The following is a 19,802-nucleotide window of genomic DNA, read 5'->3' on the forward strand; positions in this document are numbered from 1 at the left end:
GTACCTTTATCCATTACTAATTTTTGGAGGCAAATGCTCCCAATCTACATTGTAGTAAACAACCCCAACTTCCAGATCAGGGATATTGCAAGTGATATACTCACAATCTGTCTGCGCAGTTGTCTGGTCTGTCAAGGTATCCACCATCCATCACGAACTTTAGGACCTGCTCATTGGACAGCCCCTGGTAGGGCTGCTCAGCCAGAGTACTGATCTCCCACAACACCACTCCAAACGACCTAAACGAAGACACAGCACGGGCCATGAGCAATTCGGACAAGCTGTTGAAATCTCCACATCAATTTGGCAACGAATCCTTAAACAACGGCACATGTCTGCGCGTGCGTTGTTTATGTCTATGCGCACGGTCGGCTCACCAGCAGTCCGAGTGAACTGTGAACACCCCGTCCTTCAGCGACTCGGGGGCCATCCATCTCACAGGAAGCAGACCCTTCCCGCCCTTCCTGTAGTAATCGGTCTCGTAAATGTCTCTTGTCATGCCAAAATCTGCCAAGGAACACAGGAAAGAAAACATCATCAAGGCTCTTACAATAACAGATTACACAATCGCTTCATGATGGACTACAGCCCATCCTGTACTTCACGAACACTTTCACATTTTTTATCACAACAATGTTTTAGCAGCTTGACCTTTTGGTCGCTCACTAAAACCGTGATGTTTTGGATAACATGCAGGCACTTGCTAAATGAAATGCAGTTAATTTCTTAACTAAACGTTTAACGATTGGCTCTTTTTATTGGCAGGCGGGACTAGAGCGGCCATACTGATCGCTGCAATCTCCTCCATTCATACCAACACCAGTGATGGATCTTGGTGATATTAAATCTCTTTGACTGTTATAGACTCTAGTAGGGGTGCGCGGGGCAAAAACTAATGCAGGGTTAGTTGTAACACGGACTGTTTACATTGTTGCACAAGGTTGAGTGTTTTGTTTTTCCGGTGTTTTTTTCACACTGCCAAAAGACGATCTCCCAAATTTTTGGAAGTGTATAATGTTTTTCCAGAGAGTTATTGATGAAGGAGTGTTTTGGTGGCATGCAAGTAATTATAATTTCATCATGGTTTTTTTTTCGGTTTCTAAGTTGGTGTGTAAGATACCAAATCCAATGCTATGTCACATTAATCAGTGAAAAACAATATTGACCTTCTCGTTGAAAAAGGAGCCTCATATGAGATTCATTCATTCGCATTCGGAAATCGATTATTTACGTCTGGCAGAGATGACGAGCGGACACCATAACTGCCAAAGTCAGTTGTACAAAACCTTTCTTTTTAGTAAACTGTGTAGAGATCCAGGTGATTCTTCGAGCAAAGTTTTTTATGTTGTGTCACGCCTTCTTATGTTGTAAAATATTGGTAGTTCGGTAGCAGTGAACAGCGGCTGGAAGAATGCATCAGTGATAGAGTAGGCATCACACCCTAACCAAGATATATAATTTTTAAGTAGCGTTTCTTTTCATGATAGTCGAGGTGCGACATGTTTTCTTTCGTAGCCATTTACTGTATCCGTAAGAATCATAGACACTAAAAGATAAGAAATCCGTGAATCGTAGCAAGGTAGCCAATGCTTGTCAATAGCCTACTGGTACTCAGTAGGTCCTCAGGATGGCGGCATGACGTAAAAGGTCACATGACTGAAATCCATCTATAAACAATATCCACTTCAAGTATATAGACAAAATAGTATTGAAATATTTGCCTGCAAACTTAATTTTTAGCAAGTGTTCCAACTAACCCCCTGCCTGTTACAATTAACCCCACCTATGGGGTAAGTTGTAACGTTTGCACTTCTGTCCCGTTTGGTGTAATTGTCCAAGAATGGTAAGTACTAGAAACAAACGTTAAGTATTCATTTGTAGCAGAGATGTGTGTGTTGCTCGTGTAAAAATATAATTAATCAAACTCAAATATTTTTGGAATGATTAAGCCAAAAAGTGTTAGGTTGTGCCCCGCTCTCCCCTACTGTATATCACAGTATAATACCTCCGATTTTTACAGTAAGGTCTTCGGCCACCATGCAGTTCCTGGCAGCGAGGTCTCGGTGCACAAACTTCTTAGCGTTCAAGTAAGCGATGCCATCTGCTATCTCCGCTGCCATCTGAATCATCTCCTTCAGTGTCGGAGGAGGCCGACCTGGGTTATTCTGCAACAAAGCCAACAACACCACAAATAAACACAAACCCGTAAGAGCAGAAACTAGAATTTTAAAGAAGGTATTTTTCAACAATGTAAGTAATGTCAACTAAATCTAGCCGTCTAGTAGGGATGTTCACATTGACTCTTTTGTATGCTTTGTTACCTCTGAGTCTGGTCTGAGGGAACGCAGGTAACTCTTTAAATCTCCATGTGTCATGAGCTCCATCACCACCAGTGTGGGCTGGCCTTTAGAAACCACACCCAGCAGCCTCACCTAACCAACAACATTACGTTAGGTACATGATTTAATGCATATACAAGTACTTTAATGCATATAGACAATAATAGCTGGACAAAATGTTGATTCAAAATTAAATATTCATAAAATTTGAGGAAATAATTTTAGCTCAAAAGTCTGACAAATTTCCTATGCCGCTAGTGATTGTATCCTTACGTTAATATATTAATTTCACGATTAAATTTACAAAAAAGAAAGGGCTTGTGATAGCTATAGAGTAAAAATGCTTATAGATTTGTTTTTCTTTAAATCCTGGTTTCACTGTCAAGGCTTAGCTAAAGCCAGGACTATGCCTCAGTTAAATTAAGATGATTAAGCATCTTTTATTAAAGGTGCAGTGTGTAAATTTTAGCGGCATCTAATAGTGAGGTTGTGAATTGCAACTAATGGCTCAGTCCACTGTTCACCCCTCGCTTTTGAAACAAATAGAGAAGCTACTGTAGCCACCACCGGACAAACAGGTCATCGTCGGAGACAACTTAGTGAAAAAAGTTTGTCCGTTAAGGGCTTCTGTAGAAACATGGCTGCCCAAAATGGCGGCTTCCATGTAAGGGGACCCTCGGTGTATGTAGATAAAAACATCTCATTATAAGGTAATAAACACATAACGGTTCATTATGAAATGTCTTACACCCCTGATAATATAGTTTTGTATATTACTTTGCATTTCTGTCAAGAGATCCTTCAAAAAATTACACACTGCACCTTTAATCTGCTTAAAAACGACGTTACTGGTATGTATCTTGATATAAAACGTCTCTGTCTTATTTTAAAGTGTGTCAGTACAATATTTTTCTCCTATGAAATCCTGTATGAGTTGTGTCTCACCACATGATGGCAGCTGAAAGCCTTCATCACAGAAGCTTCATTGAGGAACTCGATCCTCTCCCTGAGGCTGGCCGACTCATTAACGGTCTTCACCGCCACGCTGGTCTGCGGTTCACCTTTAACTATGTCTTTTCCGATGCCCTCGTACACCATGCCGAAAGATCCCTGGCCCAGCTCACGCAACAGATTGATCTTTTCACGAGGCACTTCCCATTCATCTGGCTCATACACTGCACAAACACGACACACGGGTATAATTTACATCCTTAATACTATTATAATATTGTTACACAGTCTCATTTGAGATTGAGCAGAACTTGAGAAAGTCTTTTTAAATGTTATCATCTTCCCGAATCGATATGGCTGTCAATGTGATAAATTTTGCTTGCTATGACCAAGCTAATTATAGTTATATTCAAACAAACTGAATCAATTCTTCATCGATTGCAGCCTTTTCTAGCACACAGGAAAATAACAGAAAAGCTCACCCTCATCTGGGCTGAAATATTCAGGATTGGGTGAGGTGTAAAGGCGTCCTGTCGGCCCCTCTGTTTGCCTGTTTAGATGAACGAACAAACTAAATAAAATCCATAGAGAGTGCTTTGAAGGATATTCAGCCAAGTTGAAACTTGCTTCTTTTTGAACATGAAAAAGCCCGCCCCTCCCATTAGCAGCAGCAGGAACACACAGATTACTGGGCCAATCACAATTTTCAGCATGTTTGACGGGTCCACACCTTAAAAAAAATCAAATCACAGACTTCTGTTAATTCAATTCAATTTAGTTCAGTGTATTGTGTTTTGGAAAAAACATTTTTGTGATTCTGTGAAATTTGTCCAAAACATATGATTTTTTTTCCCTCTAATTATTAAAAATATATTAAATTATTATTAAAAGTTCTCAAGTAATTAAATAATTAAGTAAATATGACAAATAAATACAACTACATATACACTCTTTGTTTTTTGTAGGGCTGTACAACGAATAAAAGTTTTTGTTTACATCATGCATGCTGATAAACTGCATATAAAATATTTTTTTCGCATAATTTATGTGTGTGTGTTTGTGCGTTATATATATATATATATATATATATATATATATATATATATATATATATGTAAACACACACACACGTAAATATTTCTTAAATATATTCTTGCATCTGTGTGCATTTATAATTGCATAATTATTGTACAAGATACACAATACACAGTACACACACACAAACATACAATGTAAACAAAAACTTTTATACTGCAAACGTTATTAAAATAATTAACCACTTAATTGCCGCATAAATGTTTGATATTAATAAGAACATATGAATCCATCCTGATTGCCAACACTGAGAGAAGTGCATTGTGTAATCTTGTTTTTTTGTAGGGTCGCTTTTTAAAAGTTTGAAAATGACTAACCTACAATAATGCACAATAGCCACAAGACCAAAACTACCTTTTCCCTAAACTGTGCGTTTACTTGTGTGTTATTATTATGCATGTATGTGAGCGTTCAAGTGCAAAGTCCAAAAAGGAGAACAATTCGATCCTCACGCGCTTACAGGCGGCAAGCGCACGTTTGTTCACGCTGAGATGATTGTGGACAGATACCTTTCTTTTGTGTCCCAAGTTCACAACAATTTGATATAAGGACTACAAAACAGTAAATTGTAATGCCAAAAACCGGCGGAAGCAATGTCATATCGCATTTATGTGAGACAGCAGGTTTCACACAGACCTTCACGTATTCAGTACTGTGCAAAAGTCTTAGGCCACCATCACCAGCTTTGTTGTTTTAGCAAAGCTCCAATGTCCAGCCATAACTATTACTCTTTTTTAAAGATACAAACAGAAAATACAGGAAATATGTATACAAAATTAAAAACAAATAAATTTTCAGAACTAAATGTCTTCTTCAGGCATCAGTCTGTATTTAGTGTGACCTCTCTTGGCACGAAACACATCTTGAGCTTTTTTGAGGAGACTGAAGTCATTTGATTAGAATTAGACATTAGGATTTAATTTCATTTAGGTTTAAGAGATCCTGCAGCTGCCTGCTATAGACCATTTCACAAGATGTAAACAACACTGGTCCAGAAGCACTTCCTGTTTCAGTTTTTAACACTAGATAAATGTTGGGATAAAATACAACCAACAGAACATATAGAAATGAAGCAAAAAGTTAAACAGACATCTTAAAGATAATGATATATGTGAAATGAATAAAAAACAGTCACAAACTGAAACAGGAAGTGTTTCTGGACCAGTGTTGTTTACATCTTTTGAAATGGTCTATTGCTCAAGTGGAGTTTATCCTAAATACTTTGACACTTCAGCTTATACTTTTACACGGTTTTTAATACTGCACACACATTTCCTGTATTTTCTGGTTGTATTCTAATAAAGAGACTGAGAAATAATTATATATGATCACTATAGAATTGCAAAAACAACAAATCTAATGGTAACACGGTGGCTTAAGACTTTTGCACAGTACTGTAGATCCTCATGAAAATAATGAATTAAACTAGCTTACAAATAAAAACTTTAGTATTAAAGAAGAGATAATGTAGTGATATGTGTGCAGCGTGATGGAGAGAGAAACTGTTTATGTCCGTTAGTAAAATAAAACCAGAAATGTTCACCAAGTTGTCCACTCTGTATCATGACAGAATATTAGATAAAAATAATGCGACTGTTTTAATTTTTGCAATTATTTAGCGATGAAATAAATTATTAAGGATCAAATGACACGTTCCACAAAAACTACTTACAGCCTATGATGTCAAAGTCTGACTTGTTTGACTTTATGCATTAACTGAGGAACTGGAAAACTGAAAATTAAGTTCACAAGCATGAAGGACGTGTTCGTGTGCAATGTGCCTTACGTAGGTCCTGCACGTAGAAGTGTGTTTGCTCCGTCCACGATCCATTGCCCGCCAGAGAGGTGGCTCGGATTCGCACCGTGTAATTCCCAGGATGCACCACTCTCAGCTTGCAGCCTCCGTCTGCAATGTAATTCTTCCTGGACACGCAATGGTGCAGCTCCTAAGACACAGAGAAACGCTGTTGTTGTACGCAATGTCCAAGGCAGAATATGCGAAATAGACATCCATTAGACAGTGGCTTTTATCGTGTTATTATGTTGCACAAAATCCATCTTGAACAAATACACCTAAACATTACTCATCAGGCTTTAATGAAACTAAGAGTGCAAAAACATCATGTTTTGCTTATATCAACCTTTATATAATCAACCCTTGTTTATCGGAGGCTTTTCAAAAACAACATCAGGGACATTTTCGCTGTCTCCAGGAGGATTTCTCCATGGTTACGGAAACACAACGCACAATGAGGCAATGATGCTAAAAAAGCTTGTTGATTTAGCGCTAACACATGTTGATTTCAGCAGGATTGATAGAAATCTGATTTGAAGTGCAGCCAGCGTTCACTGGAGGAAAGCGACCGCGTGTTGTCTCACCTCTGTATCTCCCAGTCTCTTGTAGTGGACTTCATAAAGGATGATCAGGCCGTTGGGATCGTTAGGTTCTTTCCACCTGATGTGTACGGAGTATTCGGACACTTCATATGTTATCGGCTCCACGATATCATCTGCCTTTTCTGTAAAACACCAAACCGAAGGCATGAATGGCAAAGTTATTAACTCATTCACCGCCATTGACGAGTTATCTCGTCATTTATGAGTTCATATTTAACTAATAAATATGCCTTTCTGGACGAATTTCAAAGTGAAAGTGTAATACCGCTTTTATCCACCAGATGGCCAAACCGAATTGATCAAAAACGGAAGTTAAAAAGATTTAATGATTTATTTTAACTGCCTTTATGTTTGATAGTCATTCTGAGTCTGATCTCTAACATAAATTCCTTTACAAAAACGCAATTTTTCAAGCTTTTTGCTCAAAATTTTGTATTTTTGAAGAGAAATATCCATATTTCAGTGGTTAAATTAAGTAGAAAAAGTAAATATATAATGAAACGTTTTTTCCCCATTTTGTTTGTTTGTTTATTGTTTGTTTGAAAGCAGAGGGTGTGTTCTTTAATTTGATATAATTTGTATGTTTATATATTTATAGAAAATAATTTTTCCTGCAAGGAATTTCGTGAAAATTTTGTTAAAATCACAAAAATGCAGATGGGCAACTTTTCTCAAAAAGGCTGGCGGTGAATGAGTTAAGGGCGATTTATAGTCGTGCGTAAGTTCTACGCCGTTGCTACGGCGTAGGCTATCCGTAGCCGTAGCCTGACGTGCACCTCGCAAAAATGTTAACAGCGCGTCAGATCTACGCGGACCGCAAGCGCTGTAATTGGTCCACCAGAACCCCTCCCGTCAGGTAAAAAAGCTGCGTCATAGGTATTTCCGTTTGCGACGGTGAAAACAAAGATGAGCAAAGTTGAGGAGTGATTTAACTCAAACTGCATCAAAAGTCGCTGTCTATTTACTTGCATCATTGCTGGTCTTCTCAAATCATACACAACAAGTTGCTATTTCTTCTTCGTTTGTGGGTTAACTTGCTAAGCTTCTTCTTCTCTCACGGTCGCGCTGCTACTGTGGTTACACGCGTGGATACTGCCTACCAGCGGTCTGCGCGTGTGTTTGCACGTCGACGCAAAAGTATAAATGAAAACTGACGCGGAACCTACGCAGTAGGACCTACGCACGACTATAACGAGCCCTTTAATCGCGACACGACGGCTGCCAAATCCAACACCTAATAAAGACACAAAACAATGTCATACCTTCAGGCATGGTGCGGGCGCTGACGTATGCCGCCATGCTGCAGCGAGTGGGCTCAGTCGGATGGTTACAGGCGTGGATTTCTATCTTGTAGCTGGTGAAATGCCGCAGATTGGAGATGACAGTGGACTCCTTCCCGATGACCCTAAACGAGATCTTGTTGGCCTCCGCTTCCTCCTCTGGGCTACGTGTGGCCGAGCCATTGGGCAGCGAAGAGGGCGTGGTGAAAAGAGAGGAAGTCTTATTGGCCACGCCCACTAGAGATCTGCGTTGTCTTGATGGTCTGCGCAAAGACAGAGAGAGACAATTGGTCCTATTCATATACAGAGTAATGACTTGCCATGTATATATGTGCTCTTTTAAGCATGGAGAAACACACCAGGGACACAATTTATCCGAAAGCAAACTGAGAGTTTCCTTGATCTTGAATTAAAGCATGTGACCACTCACTGGTTATTTGTCTCACTGTTCTTCGCTTCGGTTTCTGTGTTTATATTAGGTGTTTAAAAACTAGTCGTGCAAGCGTGCATTTGTTGCGATACCAGATGACATGATCAGCATCATGCAAAGATCAAACAACATGAAATGAGGTTTCTATTATGCACAAAACCTTTGCAATAATTTCTAATATCGAATAAAAAATATCGCAAAATGACAGCTGTTATGCAAGTAAAACAATCTTTCCCCTTTTGATAGAATGGTTCATTTCAATAATCATGCCGACAGAGGTTGAAAGGTTTACATTAGGGATGTCAATTTATGCAATGATTCAATGATCGTTTAAATTAACGATCAATCAATCGAATAATCGTTAAAAGTAATAGTGCAATAACTTAGCCTTACTACAGTGGCATATAGCCAATGACATAAAAGTGTGTATAAAAACGCCAGCTTCCTCACGCGAATTAAAAGATTAGATTTTGTCTAAATAACATGCTAGTGGAAATGTAAAATGAGTTAATGTAGTTGGTGTTTTGATAAAATCATCAATTTAAACTAATCTCGTAATGAAATATAATGACTAATAGACACAGTGTATAACTCCGCCTCATATCTGCTGAGTCGTCATGAAAGTCTGTGCGTCCATGACAAAAAAAAGTTTAATTATCATCAAGTGTTATTTTTCTAGTTATTCACCTCGCATTCTGAGTCGTTGATACATTTCTTGTTACAATTATATCCAAGAAGCACACGAAGGGCACTTTTTACGTTGTCACCTCTGCTTAGACCTGTGGCGTACTTTCAGCAAAGATGCTTATATTATGAAGATTTCAACCGTCCACTACAAAACACGCAAATTGGTTCCAGTTTCTTGCCAAAATTTAAGATTGCATTTTAATCTGTTCATTAAAGACGGCATCTGGTCTCCTTCCCTGTGTATAGCAGCGTTAGCAGCATTGCTATGCTAATCTTACAGGCTTCCCTGAAGAGGGTCTTTGCCTTCAGTAACCTAACCGTATTTGCATTTTCACAGATCCACTGTGAATGCCATTTTGTTGCGTTAGCAGCCAGTCTTGTCTCGCATGACGTTAAAAAGCCCAGGTGTGTGTTTGGCATTGAGCATCATTGTGATCATGTTTAACTTCTGCGCGCTTCTTTCTTTTTTTTCACCGGCTGTATGTGCTTTGCGCAGGCGCTGCACACACGTGCTTGCTTTTTCGACAATCGTTTTATAGATTTCTCATCGACAATTAATTGATCGAGTAATCGTTAACATCCCTAGTTTACATATTTCATAGCCACCGCACTAGCAATAATTTTTAATCAAAGGAGATACAGATGTGTCATCCAAGCATTGCGCAATTTCACATCTTTAAAGAATGATCATGTGATTTTTATATATATGCCAGGCTAATAAAATTGGTGGTGTTAAAATAAATTTTGTTAAAATGTTTTTATATATATTTGAAGAGTTTCGTTGCAAAACGAGATTACTGAGTTTTTAACATTTTTGTCGAAACATGTTTATTATTATGTTATCATGTTATTATTTTGTTTTATGGTGCTACTTAGCTGTATTTTTTAAGTTATGAAGGTTTAAATCAAAACAAACCAACTGCAGTAAAATTGATATTAATTGGAATTCACAACCAAAAAACGAGATCTGAAAAATAAAAAAACATTATCTCGTTTTGCAACGAAACTCTTCATTTGTAGAATAACTTTTCCTCGAAGGCATTACACTGTTGTGAAAATCATAAAATAAATGCTTGTGCTGGCTGGCTGGCAATTTTTTTTAAACGCTGGTGGAAAAGAGTTAAAGTTTTCAATCTCTCAATTTTGCAATCAAAACGGATATGACATCAGTGGCTAACGTAACAGGCTTTTCTTCTTCATTGGTTTTGTGACTGAAGTGTAAACTAACTACTACTCAGAAAATGAACATTTCCCAACATCACATTGTGGTACAGAGACCACAAATGATTGCATAACTGTGGCAAATTATGGTTTAGGAAATATTTCAAGTCTAATGGAATAAAAGTGACTACACCACTAAACAACTTCATTTTTTAGCAATGTCATTACTAAAGTCATCACAAGAGGGAGCAGAAGAGCATTTGTGCGGTTGATTATAACCATTCCAGTGGTAAACCACCACCAGAGGAGCACAGCGTTCAGTTATTTCCTCAAATGTAAGAGCACACAAGATTCAGCACTCCTGCTATACACTAAAGCCAAACTTTAATATCCTCATGTGAACTTCACCATCTCAAATAAAAACTGCCGAAGCAGCTGCGACAATAATATTTAGAACAATAACGGGTAGGAAGACAAACGGTCCATGTAAAAGTCTGTACATCCTCGGAAAGGCACTTGTCAACACCAAAGCAAACAACATCTCCCCCCAAAACATAGACTAATCCAAGGTCTGTGAAAGGTACAAGAGCATTTGTGTGGATGCGTGTAGGAGTGGAATGGGATCTAAGAACTAGCTGTGAGTTTCTGAAGGCCAACGAAACAAAAAACAGTGGAAACGCACCTATGAAAAACATGCTCTCAAGGTCTTGGCGGAGTCAAAAACAACCCGCGGCTTGACCGCTGCTGAGACATTCAACCCTGAGCTGAGGTGAAAAACACTTGAGAATCCCCACCTAGAGGGTCATGTCAGGTGAAGAATGTGACAGCTGATTCTCAAATATTTCAGATGAAAAGCATGTGTGTTTAGTAATCTACACTATAAAGGAACTATGAAGTTACCTGAGCTCAAACACTTCATTATGAAGGTAGTTTTCAAAGGTTTTGCGGTATTCAGACTCCTCCGCCTCTTTCTTCAGCTGTTTCTCTGTTTTGGGACACGCGCAGCAGAGTTTGGCCTGACCCTGCTCCTCCGTCTGGTTCCACTTCTGTTCCTCTTCATTATCCAACTGTGTAGGGGCTCTGGTGGGCAGCTTCATACCTAAACAATACGACATACAGCTTTATTTTATTCTGGCATCTTGGCATCATTACTGCTGTGTGTATAAAAACTAGTGAGCTGCCTACAAATCACAACATCTCGATTGCAAACAGTTATTTACATTGATTACACGGATGTTGAAATGCTGGATTCTGATTGGCCAGTCGCAACATTCCAAGGTGTGTCTTTTTCAGATAACTAGCGCTTAAAACGAATAACACATGGTAAACTGGATGCTGCTAATTATTTTAACAGGTATAGTTTAATATTACGCAAAAATTAAATATAAATATGTCTTTAAATAACATATGACCTTATATTTACCAGTGATTAAACCAAGTACCATGTTCGTGACATTTGAACGTCTTCACTTGTCTTAAAACCGAAAGTAAGCGTGTTTTTCGTTTCGTTTAAAAAACAATATACCTTATGAGGTAAATAGCCGTGTAATAAGCGTGATAATGTACAGGCAAGCAGGTTGTTATCGTGAAATAACCCCCTCTTGTGTGATTCAAGACCCTTTGCTGCCTATACACTGTAAAACATTTTCTGTAATTATGCAGCTGGTTGCCAGTAACTTACTGTAGAGGATAAATACTGAAACATTTCATGTTCAGTTAACTTTGAACAAACTGTTGCCAGTAAGTAACATAAATGTAAAATCTACAGTAAGTTACTGGCAGTTAGTTGCCAGTAATACCCAGTAATACTGTAAGTTTTTTACAGTGTACATTACACCTTACTTATGCATCTAGCAGATGCTTTTATCCAACATGCATTCAACCTATACATGCATTCATTGACTAGTGTCATGCACTGCCAGTAAAGCAAGTTTATGGTATTTTCTTATGCATTGAGATGTATTTATTATGGTAGTTGATGATACTCAGACCTACTGTAAGTGATGAAGTCCTGACAGACCGATCACCACATTTTGTGCTTTAAAATTGATAAATGTGAGAGCATGTGTATGTGCACTCGGGTGCGTTTCCGAACCTTTCTGGCAGTAGTCGAACTTATAAAGCTCGCTGGCCTCGGGTTTCTGCTGGCAGAAGACCAGATAGTGTGTGATGTTTCCGTTTGGGTCATTAGGGGGCTTCCACTTGAGTATGATCTGAGATGAGGAGTTAGATGAAGATATGGGGTCCAAGGGCACAGAGGGTTCTGGATAGAAAAATCAAACACGCAAAATAAATACAAAGTACATGAAGGAAATAATTCCTGTGAAAAAATAGAACAAAGTGAAAAACAAGTTCTCATGTCTACGGGCCCCTTTAATTATTTGTGTAGAAATATGCACATGAACACAGTTCTGGTTAGACCACATTGTCAGACCGGGTCACAGATGAGACGACAGGGATAATGACAGCTTCCTCCTGTCAGCGAAGGAGTGTAGGGCACCGATGTCACAGCGTGCGAACCCAACCCTCTGCCAAACCAGAATGAAAAAGCAAAACCCTAAAGCGTTGCTTTCAGGCCTTGCCAACCAGCTGCCGAACAACGTCTCAGTTTAGTGAACGCTTGTGTGGTTTATCAGGAAGGAAAGACAAAACAAGCTCTAAACGAGGATAGACGCGCACCTGGACTGACACTAAACCACAATCACAATTTGACCTGCAGCTCAAGGCTGGATGAAATGTTTTTTTGTGATTGTGGCATGTTTTCTTAAAAAATGTGATGGAATATGCGGGATATTTATGCAATTTTATGTGATGGAATTGCAAAAACTCCCCAAAACTGTTGGGAACTCGCAAAATTGTTGGGAACTCGCAAAAATTGTCGAGAACTCGCAAAAACTGTCGGGAACTCGCAAAAACTGTCGGGAACTCGCAAAAACTGTCGGGAACTCGCTAAAACTGTCGGGAACTCGCTAAAACTGTCGGGAACTCGCTAAAACTGTCGGGAACTCGCTAAAACTGTCGGGAACTCGCTAAAACGTAGAGATCCCGCAAAAACATCAAGAACTCGCAAAAACTGCCGGGAACTCGCAAAACTGTCGGGAACTCGCAAAACGTAAATTGCAAAAACTCGCAAAACTGTCAAGAACTCGCAAAAACGTTGGGAACTCGCAAAAATTGTTGAGAACTCGCTAAAACTGTCGGGAACTCGCAAAAACGTAGAGATCCCGCGAAAACATTAAGAACTCGCAAAAACTGCCGGGAACTCTCAAAAACTGCCGGGAACTCACAAAAACTGTTGGGAACTCACAAAAATGTCAACTGCAAAAACTCCCAAAAACTGTTGGGAACTCGCAAAAACGTTGGGAACTCGCAAAAATGTCGGGAACTCGCAAAAACGTAGAGATCCCGCAAAAACATCAAGAACTCGCAAACACTGCCGGGAACTCGCAAACACTGCCGGGAACTCGCAAACACTGCCGGGAACTCGCAAACACTGCCGGGAACTCGCAAACACTGCCGGGAACTCGCAAACACTGCCGGGAACTCGCAAACACTGCCGGGAACTCGCAAACACTGCCGGGAACTCGCAAACACTGCCGGGAACTCGCAAACACTGCCGGGAACTCGCAAACACTGCCGGGAACTCGCAAACACTGCCGGGAACTCGCAAAAATGTAGAGATCCCGCAAAAACATTAAGAACTCGCAAAACTGCAAGAACTCGCAAAAACTGCCGGGAACTCGCGAACACTGCCGGGAACTCACAAAAACTGCAGAGAACTCACAAAAACTGCCGGGAACTCACAAAAACTTTCGGGAACTTGCAAAACTGCACGAACTCGCAAAAACTGCCGGGAACTCGCAAAAACTGCCGGGAACCCGCAGAACAGCCGGGAACTCGCAAAAACGGCAAGAACTCAAAAAAACTGCGGTTGCGGCAGCTTTTCAATGATGTTAATGTCGCATAATTGCGTCACTTCATAACGTTCCCATAGCAACAGGGACATGGCTGCACTTGTGTGAAGTAAATGCAACGGTTTCAACTTTCTGCTAAGACATGTGACTTTTTGCTATGAAAATGCGGGCATTATGAAATCATGTAAGCCCCGCATATTTTATGCAGCAAAAGTGCGTCGTATTTAAAAAAAATGCCCCCCCCCACATAAATATGCAGACTTTGGCTGATTATGCATTGAATCATGCGATTGCATAATCGCGTTTTTTTTTTTGGAGGGACTGACCAGTGACCTATTTTAGCAGCCTTCCACCCTTACTTATTCATCTCCTGGGCCGATCCTGCATAGGAAACACTGGAACAGAAATACACTCACGAAGAAATGAGGCTTAAGCTGAACGTAGATTGAGGCTCTGACACAATAAACAACCATTCATAAACCAAAATCTATGGCTATCCTCCTTGTCAACATTTGTCTTACAATCTGTTAGTCAAGACTAATGGAAGAATGCCACATCACGTATTAATACAACTCAAGTACTCTTTCCACACCAACTTCTAATAAAAACAGTATTCAAATGAAGAAAATTGATTTACTTTGCCTGCTGTAGGCAACAATATAATTATATTTCCCATCAGTAATCCTCATGTAAATCAGGTGCCACCATGGATAAGTCATACTGCAGTAATAGTGCAATAATCTTTTTGTTGGTATACCCATATATTTTGAGAGTTGGGTAACCCATGCCCCCCTCTTGGTTGCCCCTGTTCTGAGACTCTTACTGGTAGCATTGGTGCGGACGTAGATGATCTCGCTCTTCGCTCCGTGGACCTGATGCTCGTCAGAAGCAGACAGCTGGGTCTTCACCATGATGGCGTACTGCGTCCACGGCTTTAGAGGGAAGATGAGGTGTCCGGGCTCCTGCTGATCCTTTCCGTCCGTGGCGCGAGACGGAGGATCCACGTCTGCTATGACCCAACTGTTAGTGCCACACGCGTCCTGACCGTCAAACTCGGTCACGTTCTTGTATGGCCTAGAAAAGAAGAGATGGCAGCAGATACGAATTTAATACACAGAAATTGTTGTACAGAGACAAAATACACTAATGATAAGATAAACTGACAGTAAAGCTGTGCCAATACATTCATTTATCAGTGTATGATTTTACACCATACTACATAAGCACTTTAGATCATGATTTTTATTATGTATTTACTTACGTGTGCATTTAAAAGTTCCAACAGTTAAAGAACACACTGTCAGAAGAAGGTACAAAACTGTACCCTTTCTGTCTCTGGTGTGGTACCCTTATGGCGCTTTTCCATTGCATAGTACCCCACGGTTTGGGTCAGCTTACTTTTGGGAGCTTTTCCACTGGGTGCAGTACGTAGTACCCAAAACTTTTTTTGTCAGGGTTCAGGGTTCCAAGCAACCCAAGTTGATACCAAAACATGAAAATACTGTAAATCACTGATTGGTCTGAGAGAATCATGACTACCAGCGTCATCGCTATAATGTAAAGATTAGCTTTACCCTCATGCTAGCTTGTGCTCTATCGAGCAAACATGTTGTCATCTGTGCTCTGCTACAAGTTCCCAAACTCCCTTTTAGCGATTAAAAAAATCCACAAGTTGAGAATCAAGAACACCATACAAATTTTTTTCCCAGACTTGCAGTTTGTGGCGGCACATTTGCGACGCGCACGTCCGCAAATATGCTTAAATGCAACTTAAATAAGGCTCAGCAGAGCAGGTCAACTGACACCACGGGTATTTGTACAAAAATGCGTAAACGCGATGTGCAAACATCTATTTGTGGTGGTCATTTTTAATTTTGTGGCGGACTGAGAAATAAATAAATGTATGGGAATGTACAAGGACGCTCTCACTTGTATGATGTCACAGCAGTAGGCAGCGCAAATATAACAGCACGCCTATAAAATCCTTCCCACTCAGAAGTGTTAGTAAACTCGATGGAAAAGCTAACCACGCCAAAGTGAGGTGAGCTGACATGACCTGACCCAAACCAAACCGTGGGGTACTATGCAATGGAAAAGCGCCATAAGGTTCTGTTTCGTACCCTTACATGTATACAAAACATAATACAATGTTGTGTCTTTTCGGAGACATTACTTTACCGTCTATTGTAGTAGGTACAGTTTACTTTTTACTACCCCTACAATTTAATTGGTACAAAATTGTTCCTCAAGGTACACAATTGGTCCTTAGGCTATTACATTTTACCCCAAAAGGTACAACATTTCAATGCGTTGCACACTCAGTGCATAATTTAGTCACCTTTACTAGCAGTATATGACCTCTTTTCTTCATCCAAACACATTTATTTTTATATCCACTTGTTAAGGAGTACCGTTTCTGGGTTAAAGCCTTGGCTTATTTTAAGCACGACATCTCAACAGCCATTTATGAGCACCGTTTACTCTTTTTTTTTTTTTAAGCTAAGCTTTATAAACTCACAGGGGCACAACATTCTCCATGCACCCGTCATCCCGGACTTTAATATTTTACAAATTCAGAAAAGACGAACCGCTGTCTGGTCATCTGGGATTTCAGCATGGAATTGGAGATCAGGATTTTTTTTTCATAATTTTAAAGCACCGTGTGAGTGAATATCAGTATTTTTGGTTGTTTGCTTAAGCACGTGATAGAGCACTTGGATCCGGAAGCAGTGCCGTGTGACGTCAGACTTAAAGGGATAGTTCGGCCAAAAACGATATTAAACCCATGATTTACTCACCCCCAAGCTGTCCGAGTTGCATATGTCCATCGTTTTTCAGACAAACACATTTTCGGATATTTTAGAAAATATTTTAGATCTTTCTGTTGATTAAATGTAATGTTACGGGGTCCAGCAATAGTCCACGACCTTCAAGTCCAAAAAAAGTGCGTCCATCCTTCACAAATTAAATCCAAACGGCTCCAGGATGATAAACAAAGGTCTTCTGAGGGTAATTCGTGCGGTGTTGTTGTAGAAATATCCATATTTCCGCTACCGGAAGGTAGTTAATAACGTTAATAACATTTTAAATATGGATATTTCTACAACAACACCGCATGGATTACCCTCAGAAGACCTTTGTTTATCATCCTGGAGCCGTTTGGATTTAATTTGTGAAGGATGGACGCCCTTTTTATTTGGACTTGAAGGTCGTGGACTATTGCTGGACCCCGTAACATTACATTTAATCAACAGAAAGATCAAAAATATTTTCTAAAATATCAGAAAATGTGTTTTTCTGAAAAACGATGGACATATGCAACTTGGACAGCTTGGGGGTGAGTAAATCATGGGTTTAATATCGTTTTTGGCCGAACTATCCCTTTAACAAGCAAATGTTATCCTGACTTTTCTAAGCTTTGTAACCCATTAGCAAAAGGACTCCAGTTGTTTTATATGCCTTTTAAAGTGAAACATTAGGTTTTGGGAGAAAAAGCTATTAGCTTATTTAGAAATCAATAAGTTGCGTTTTAATGTAAACTACACTGTAAGTTGTGTATGATCTAAACTGGCGGCATACAGGCTTAACATCGGTATGTAAGACGATCAATGGATCTCGCGGTTCTCGTGACTATTCATCATATGCGTCATGACAAACAGACTGCCATGATTATTTTACTATTCCTTTGAATTATTGAATCAGGCATGTTCCTTTGATTTAAAGTTAAGCTCAAATATCAGCATTTGTACTTTGATGCCCCTTATTTATTTAAAATTACGCTTACAGGAGGACACTTACAAGGAAAGTAAATTCATAAAGATTAAATCAGGTGTACAGCCAAAAGACACAAATGTGTTGACGCATCTTTCGTTTGATCAAATTACTTCCTAACCATATGTTTGTGAAGTTATATCATGTATTGGCTGACCAATGTTATGTTGTCATGACAACAGAGATATTGGATATAACTACACAGAAATTTAGCCACAGTGAAGTTAGTAAAATTATAACAGCAGGTTAGATTAAGCACTACATGAACAACATTAGAATCGTATGTGAAATGTTTACATCTTGTGTCTGTCTATATATTTAAAGTTTATTTTAACATCTATGTACTGGCCCTATATGAGAAACTTAAAGGAATATTCAATTTTCTTAAAAGAAAAATCCAGATAATTTACTCACCACCATGTCATCCAAAATGTTTATGTCTTTCTTTGATCCATCGAGAAGAAATTATGTTTTTTGAGGAAAACATTGCAGGATTTTTCTCATTTTAATGGACTTTAATAGACACCAACAATTAATACTTAACTCAACACGTAACAGTTTTTTCAACGGAGTTTCAAAGGACTATAAACGATCCCAAACGAGGCATAAGGGTCTTATCTAGCGAAACGATTGTCATTTTTGACAAGGAAAATAAAAAATATCCACTTTTAAAGCACAACTTCTCGCCTAGATCCGGTCGTGATGCGCCAGCGTGACCCCGCACAATATGTCATGACGTCAAGAGGTCACAGAGGACGAACGTGAAACTCCGCCCCAGCGTTTACAAGTGTGTTGAAAGAGGACCGTTCCGACGTTGTTGTATGTCAAATGATACTAATTAATGTCTTTGTGTCAGTTTATTGTTTACAATGCTCCGCAAATGTGCGTTTCATATATGTAACACGTGACCTCCCTACATCACTACGCATTTACGTTAGGTCACGCTGGACCGGATCTAGACGAGAAATTGTGGTTTAAAAGTGCACATCCTTTACCTTTCCTGTCAAAAATGACAATCGTTTCACTAGATAAGACCCTTATGCCTCGTTTGGGATTGTTTATAGTCCTTTGAAACTCAAAAAAAAGTGTTGAGTTAAGTATTAAATGTTGGGCTCTATTTAAGTCCATTAAAATGAGAAAAATCCTGCAATGTTTTCCTCAAAAAACATAATTTCTTCTCGACTGAACAAAGAAAGACATCAACATTTTGGATGACATGGTGGTGAGTAAATGATCTGGATTTTTCTTTTAAGAAAATGGAATATTCCTTTAACAAGAACCATTACGCTACAAATGCAGTTGACTCAAACTGGAAGTTTGATATTATAAAAAAGCTGTCTGCGTAAATAAAAACGAAAATGCAAACGCCACTGCAGTCGTTCACACTACCATGTGTTTGATCAAGACCGAAGTGACCTGTGTGTGAGAGATTAAACTTACGCCTCCTTATACAAAACCATGAACCCCAGCAGGTCCCGAAAATCTGGCGGCCAGAAAGGCTCCCATTTAATCATGATCTTGTCTGAAAGGGTGCGAATCTGAGTGAAATTCAACACCTTGCTCTCACCTAGAAAAAACAAACAATAGTCTAGGAACTGTCGTCATCAACATGTAAGGTACACTGTAAAAAAAATTTTGTTACCTGGTTTCCTTACAATTCTGAGTTATTTCAACACAAAAATATAAGTTGACAATATTTTTTTTTAATCAGCTCAAATTTTAAGGCAACCAGGTAACTTATTTTAAGTAGAAACAACAAATCATATTTTACAGCGCA

The 19,802-nt window shown here is 39.2% G+C and overlaps 1 protein-coding gene across 1 annotated transcript in view; it reads right to left on the reverse strand.

Annotated features, from left to right (window-relative positions):
- Positions 1 to 19,802, reverse strand: part of insra (insulin receptor a) — a 79,869-nt gene that overhangs the window by 1,883 nt on the left and 58,184 nt on the right. The window contains exons 7-20 of the mRNA XM_055201609.2: positions 19,466 to 19,592; positions 15,078 to 15,328; positions 12,436 to 12,603; positions 11,241 to 11,439; positions 8,045 to 8,325; positions 6,765 to 6,904; positions 6,172 to 6,331; positions 3,918 to 4,020; positions 3,773 to 3,840; positions 3,285 to 3,514; positions 2,322 to 2,432; positions 2,006 to 2,165; positions 378 to 507; positions 105 to 239 (exon numbers count right to left, since the gene is read on the reverse strand). Coding sequence (XP_055057584.2) covers positions 105 to 239; positions 378 to 507; positions 2,006 to 2,165; positions 2,322 to 2,432; positions 3,285 to 3,514; positions 3,773 to 3,840; positions 3,918 to 4,020; positions 6,172 to 6,331; positions 6,765 to 6,904; positions 8,045 to 8,325; positions 11,241 to 11,439; positions 12,436 to 12,603; positions 15,078 to 15,328; positions 19,466 to 19,592 — 2,263 coding nt within the window. The remainder of the gene's footprint in view (positions 1 to 104; positions 240 to 377; positions 508 to 2,005; positions 2,166 to 2,321; positions 2,433 to 3,284; positions 3,515 to 3,772; positions 3,841 to 3,917; positions 4,021 to 6,171; positions 6,332 to 6,764; positions 6,905 to 8,044; positions 8,326 to 11,240; positions 11,440 to 12,435; positions 12,604 to 15,077; positions 15,329 to 19,465; positions 19,593 to 19,802) is intronic.

Source organism: Misgurnus anguillicaudatus, chromosome 2 (assembly GCF_027580225.2).
Source record: "Misgurnus anguillicaudatus chromosome 2, ASM2758022v2, whole genome shotgun sequence".
In the NCBI taxonomy this organism is placed as follows: Eukaryota; Metazoa; Chordata; class Actinopteri; order Cypriniformes; family Cobitidae; genus Misgurnus; species Misgurnus anguillicaudatus.